This window comes from Limulus polyphemus, unplaced genomic scaffold (genome assembly GCF_000517525.1).
Source record: "Limulus polyphemus unplaced genomic scaffold, Limulus_polyphemus-2.1.2 Scaffold977, whole genome shotgun sequence".
NCBI classification, from domain to species: domain Eukaryota; kingdom Metazoa; phylum Arthropoda; class Merostomata; order Xiphosura; family Limulidae; genus Limulus; species Limulus polyphemus.
Genome location: NW_013666587.1, coordinates 28,389 through 34,743, shown reverse-complemented (window position 1 = coordinate 34,743; position 6,355 = coordinate 28,389). Strand labels below are relative to the sequence as shown.

The 6,355-nt window shown below is 31.7% G+C and overlaps 1 protein-coding gene across 1 annotated transcript in view; it reads left to right on the top strand.

Moving 5' to 3' along the window:
• Positions 1-6,355, top strand: part of LOC106461519 (protein FAM117B-like) — a 99,788-nt gene that overhangs the window by 81,762 nt on the left and 11,671 nt on the right. Inside the window, exons 3-4 of the mRNA XM_022388504.1 lie at positions 1,655-1,738; positions 4,922-5,261. Of these exons, the coding sequence (XP_022244212.1) occupies positions 1,655-1,738; positions 4,922-5,261 (424 nt within the window). The remainder of the gene's footprint in view (positions 1-1,654; positions 1,739-4,921; positions 5,262-6,355) is intronic.

The window sequence follows — 6,355 nt, the reverse complement described above, 5'->3', positions numbered from 1 at the left end:
TACTATAATCTATTGAGTGATATGATATAAAATGAAATTGGGTGGTCATTCTATCTGAATTAAGTATTGTGCTCTCACACCACCTTACAGTTGTCACTTGGGAGTGAGTCATAGATTTAAGGTGCTCTGAATTGATCCTGAACACGTACTTAGCTAGACTGTTGTGGAGAGCCATTGGATGAATGTGAGCTAGACAGTCATACAAGCCATTGCACATTGGGTACAAATGTCTCAAAGTGTTATTAACAGAATGTAGATCTACTTCCAAATTAGTATGGTACAGTTTCTTGGATGCAAGGACAAGGCAAATCATGATACGCATCACAAGCCAAAAACTTCTATCTACCAATTCTAGCTTATTGCAATCATAGGGTACCTATTCTGAGACTGAATCAGATATTCAAAGCCAAAACTGGATGCCATGACTGTTAATAAGGCTTCACAAGGTCCACCTATATGCCAGATGCCCAATGAGGTGCAATATGCTCACAGCAAAGCATAAAACTATTCACCTTAAAGGGGGCCAAGAGTATGTCATTTGTAACAACAACATTTGGAACAGTATTCTTTTTGAAATGAATGTACTTCACCTTTGCCACATAACAGAATTCAGTCTACTAAATAATAATGCTCATTCCCACAATACTAAACTGGTTGATACATTCCATAAAGAATAGGAGATTAATCAAATGTAATGGCCTGCATGATCATCAAACTTCAATATTATCAAACATGGAGAGGATGCTGCTGTGCATCCCAACTCATCAAGTGATTTTAAACACTAATATTTGCCTGAAAATGGCTCTTTTAGAGTTGTTGAGACTACATCAGGATCCTATAAACTATATAAGGTCTCCTCTACTAAATGTGTTTTTACAAACTGAAGACAAATTACCAACCATTTGCATTTTATATCATACGATAGATCATGAAATGCCCATAATTTGTATAAAAATTCACTGAGGGGATGTATGATTTACATTGTTTTGTAGCAGTTATTTTGACTTGACATAAGATAAATTAGTATAAGTTTCAATTATCCTTTAATTCTCTTATATAGTGTACCTCAGTATGTTCAGATACACAGTTTCAAACAAACAGTAAACTGTATCCCTTAAGCATGTCTTGAGATGCAGTTGAATTTCATGAAAAATATAGTTAAGAAACGGAAGAAAGGAACATTAGGTTGAAGGGATATTGGTACTGTCAGAGCAGCTTTTTTCTTCTTTTGTTTCAAACAGTTAATCTTTATGATGAAAGACAAGTAGGCTGCTTAACAAACGTCTGTACCAGTTATTTTTTTGTGTGCATGTGTATCTTATTTAGTTGTATGTAAAAGAAGTTTAAAATAGAATGCCCCACTTACTTAGTCAGTCATAAACATTAATGACAAATTGGCTAAGCATGTGCAGTTCTGAAAGGAATGTTGATAGCTTGCATCATACAGAATATATGATAATATGCTAAGGTTAAGTGTTCTAAAGAAGTCTCCTGTAATCTATTGATGAATCTGAATTAATTTGTGTTTCTAGGACATTTAGAAGTAAAATATTTATTTACTAGAACAAATGCAAACATCCCTTGGAAGCACATATGAATTTAAGTTTTTTGAAAGTAAACTTTTATTGATTTAATTTAACTTTTTGTAATTCAGACAGATGAGTGGGAAGAAACTGACAGGAAGAAAGGATCACAGAGAAAGTCTCCTGGGAGTGGTGGAGATCAGTTAGAAATGAAAGTATGTTATTGCATTTCTATTTATTTCTAAATGTCATAATATAAGTAGAGCATTCTATTATACACAGTAATGAGAAGAAATAGACACATATCTTTAATGTTAAATTGTAATTTTTTTTCATATTTCCCCACTTTAAAGAAAAAAAAACAGTGATGGGCAGAGCACAAATAGCCCATTGCATAGCTTTATGCTTAACTTCAAACAACAACAACTTTTAAAAAAAAAAGTCATTATGCATAATTCAATAAAACTTAATTTTTTATATTTTACATCTTGGGATGTGATGATTTGCCATTAGGTTTCATTGTAAAAGATGGAAAGTAAATGTTCAGAACAAGAGAAAGAGCACAACGAATATGATGGATATCAACACTTAGATATCTGTCATGTCTGGGGCTGGGAAAAGATTTAGATTGTAGTTACCTCACTGCACTTTAATATAACATCTGTGGAAGAAGTTGTGTGTGTGTGTGTGTTACATTAAATGTTATTGATAAAGATGGCATTCTGAAACTTGAAAGATTTTTTGCTATTTTATGGATCATAGATCAAAATACCTTTTTATATTGAATACAATGTTGGTTGTTCTGATTTCATCATTGGCATACTGGGGCACTTACTAGCAGATTATTAGACCAAACACAGCATTATTCCATGTGTGAATTCTTCGTGCTGAAAGGAATACCTAGTATACATGACTAGTTTGTCTAACTGCATAATTTATATATATTCACATATTATTTCTGAAAGATATTGTGGCTTCCAGTGGTAATAAATTACACAGTTTGCAGAACATTGTTTACCTGTGCTTGAGGGCAAATTAAGCATTAAGATTGTCTTGGATATTCAGTATCTGGCCTGTTTTTGGCCAGTTATTGGTACCTATTCAGGAACCAAACAATTTATATTTTCATATTATTTACCAGGAACAATATAACCTAAGATCTAATATAGACACTAGAAAGTAGGAGGTTATAAAGAACATACAGAAGGAAGGCTAATTAACTTTATTAATGTAGAAGAATAATAATGCTAATAAATTTGATCTTGATTTTTAGTAAAGATCACAAAACTTTTTAAAATCAATAAGACATGTTTTGTGTTTTAATTTTTATATTTTCCAAAACATATGAACCTGCTTTCTCATGTAAAATGAACACTTCTTATTAAACTTTGTGTACTGAAATAATTATAGTGTGGTAAGTGAGTGTTATGGTTTTTCTTCACAGTTATTTTTATCAGTGTAATTAAGTTTATTTTAACCAATCTTTAGTAACTCTACTTGTAAAGGAGCTTAAATTTAATTTTTTTTAATATGAAGGCACTGTTTCTTATTAATACACATTCATCAATTAGTTATAAGAAGAAGAAAAAAGCCACACAGGTGAATCTACCTTATAACACTAAATATTTCGACTTGATACCCACAATGGACACAGTGCAGATAGCCCATTTTGTAATTTTATGCTTAAAAACAAATGAAATTGTCTATAAACAATTTAGATGGCATAGGTATTTTTGTTTTGCATTTTTATAAAACTACATTATATCGCAATAAGTTTGTCACATACTATTCACTTTCTGATTAGTATTTCTCACCGAAATACACTCATTCATTTCTTAATTTCAAAGAGTTTGAAGTTTAAAGAAGCATTGGACATGTTCGTACATGACTGTTCTTTCATCTCAATAGTTAAATATTATTGTAGACACTGGAAAGGGCTAATTACAATATGAATATACACTTGGAATTATTATATGATCCTTTATTAAAATATTGTTATTTTATTCTACTGAGTCTGTAATTTTTTTAGCCATTTTCTAAAATTACATATAATCATCCATAGTTTTCATATGCTGTGAAACTAATGAAACTTTTTAAATAAATGTATCAACTGATCAGTAGCTGAACAGTCAGTTATTCAACCCAAGGAGTTGAAAGGATATCTGGTATCTATACAAACCATCATCTGTATTACTGTTAGTCATCCTTTTGACTGTAATATGCCAACACTATCATATAACAAAAAAATGCAAGCCGTATGGACCTATTACTTCAAGAGGCCTATGTTTAACTGTAGGCAAATGAATATGTTTGCAATTGTGTATTAGAACAAAATAACATTATTATAGTGTGTGTGAGTGGGCATCTTGTTGTTTTTCACCAAATACAGTGCATGTTTGCAGTGGGCTGATTTTTTATTTTTGACACTAACAATGACCAAAATAAGCTGGTGTTGCAACTCCTCTCTTCTGAATATAGATATAAATAATTTTTAGTTGTTAATGAAGAAGAATGATACATATGGTAATATTGGTGAATATCTTACTGGACTTTTACCAACAAGTTTTTTCCCAATGAGTCAATAACTTAGGGTAATAAAATAAAATTGTAGTGTAATCTATAGGTATATTGACTGGATTTATGTTTTGCTCCTGGTAGTAATAATAATAAATTAATTTCATTATAAGTTAAATTGCATTAAATTTGTATAATTTCTTATAGCAGATGTATCATTTTATAGTATAAATGTTAATCCATCTTTAGAGTTTTTTGTTATCAGTTTTATGTTAGTTACATCAGCTTTGAAATTTCAGCTTAAAAATATATTTATGTCTTAAATGAGACAACAAGATTATTGTGTCACCTCTGAAGTATTACTAGGAAACATACGAGATCAAGCTTGTATTAACTTTTTATAAGTTTATCCATCATGTTTAATCACTAGTATCAGCCTCAATGCTTCTTGTAAGAGGGCCTTTTTTTAGGTAGTTTATTATACATGAAATTTTAGTCACAGCAACAACAGCAACAAAGTTTTGCTGAAATTATCTTTCAACTTTTGAGCTGTTATGTGTAGCTATTTAAGACAAATTCCATATGAGTGTAAATTTTGTCTTTACTGTTAGTAGCATGTTTGTTGGAAAGAAACTCTTGTGAGTAGTCTGTTTAACAATTGTTTTTTTTTATTCTTGTACAAAAAATTATAAATGAATATTGTAGAGTTCATCAATGGATTTTACTAGTTTTCTCAAATCTGCTATAGTAGTGACCCAGATACCTATCTATGCAAGAGTTCACTAACGTAAGAAATTTAATATCTGTAAATATAAGCTTGAGCTAATATGTTGCTACTATTACTTAGTTGGATTTGCAGTATGTTGATTTCTTTTCTTTCCTAGTTCATTCGCCAAAGACTTCAACGAACCAATAAGAGCAGTTTTGGCCAGGGAAGCTATAACTCACTCCAGAGGCTCAGTCCTTTCCAAGGGGACCATTCTGCTATATCACTTTCAACCCTCACTGGCAGCAATAATGGTTCTGTCTGCCCCTCTTTGCCGTCCACAACAACGCTACCATCTAGCACTTCACCTTATCACCACTTACACAGCAAAACAGTGTACAGTGTGCCCATGGGGCCAGTTGATAGGTCTCACACGGGCCCTATTCCAATTCCCCACATTCCAAAGGCCCCTCTTCCCCGCATTCTTAGTAGTGTTGAAGGTTTAAATCAGGTAAGTAGCAATAATTATACAGTCTTATATTAGGAGAAATGCAGATGATCCTTTAATTGATCTAATGAAAATACTCAGGAATGTAATTCTGACGTTATCATCTGATAAGTTTGAGAACTTTAATGAACTGCAACTGCATGTTGAAAAAAAAAGACGACAACATTTTGGCATCTATACTGATGCCTTCTTCCAGATGTTAAAATTTGATTTATATTCTTTTTTGTCTTTCATTTGAAACTAATACAGCAAAAGTGTATAATTGAATCGGTGATTGGTGCTGTTATGCTACAGTTGTTTATTTGTGTAAAATTGATGAATGTAGTTTATTTTAAGTACTTTCTCTAATACAATTTCTAAGTGAAAGCAAAGAAGAATATGTTATAATGTGTCAACCATGCTATGTCTGTCATATCCATTCCCAAAGAGGCCTTTCATCCAATACCAGAGCTCATTAAGCCAGCTGGGATATGACATACATAGTAGTGGTCAAGATGCAATTTATATCATAAATTTTCTTGAACATTGACTATTAGTGTTTGTACTATATTAAGTAAATTGTAATTATTATAATTTTGTTTATTTAAGTCATTAGCAAAAATGTATAAAATGAAATGTATGAAAGCCAAAATGTCGTCTCCTTTTCTTTCAACAGGCAGTTGCAGTTTGCTAAGATTCACAAACCTACCATATCTACTCTGCTCAAAGTTCCACTGAAACAACATTATTATCTGATGTTATTATAATCATTGTGTGTTGTAAGTCAGATACATGTAAGCAGATGAACACTAGTTCATTCTGTGCAACAAACTAACTTTCATTGGTGCCACAGTTTTGCCATGAGCTGGTTATATGAACTTGTGTTAAGATCTAGTGTTACATTTCTTAATTGGCTGTGAGCTATCATGAACTTTACTAACTAGAAAGCTTGTTGACTAATTGGAGTTTTTGATGTGTTTCATAGAGTATTACATATGCCACTATGTTTTTGCAAGCCATCGTGTATTATTAAGTACTTTTGTGAATATCTACTCGATGATGTCTGTCATGATATAAAAGACTGTTTGGCATAAATATTAGTGATTAATTTATATTTGTGAGTGA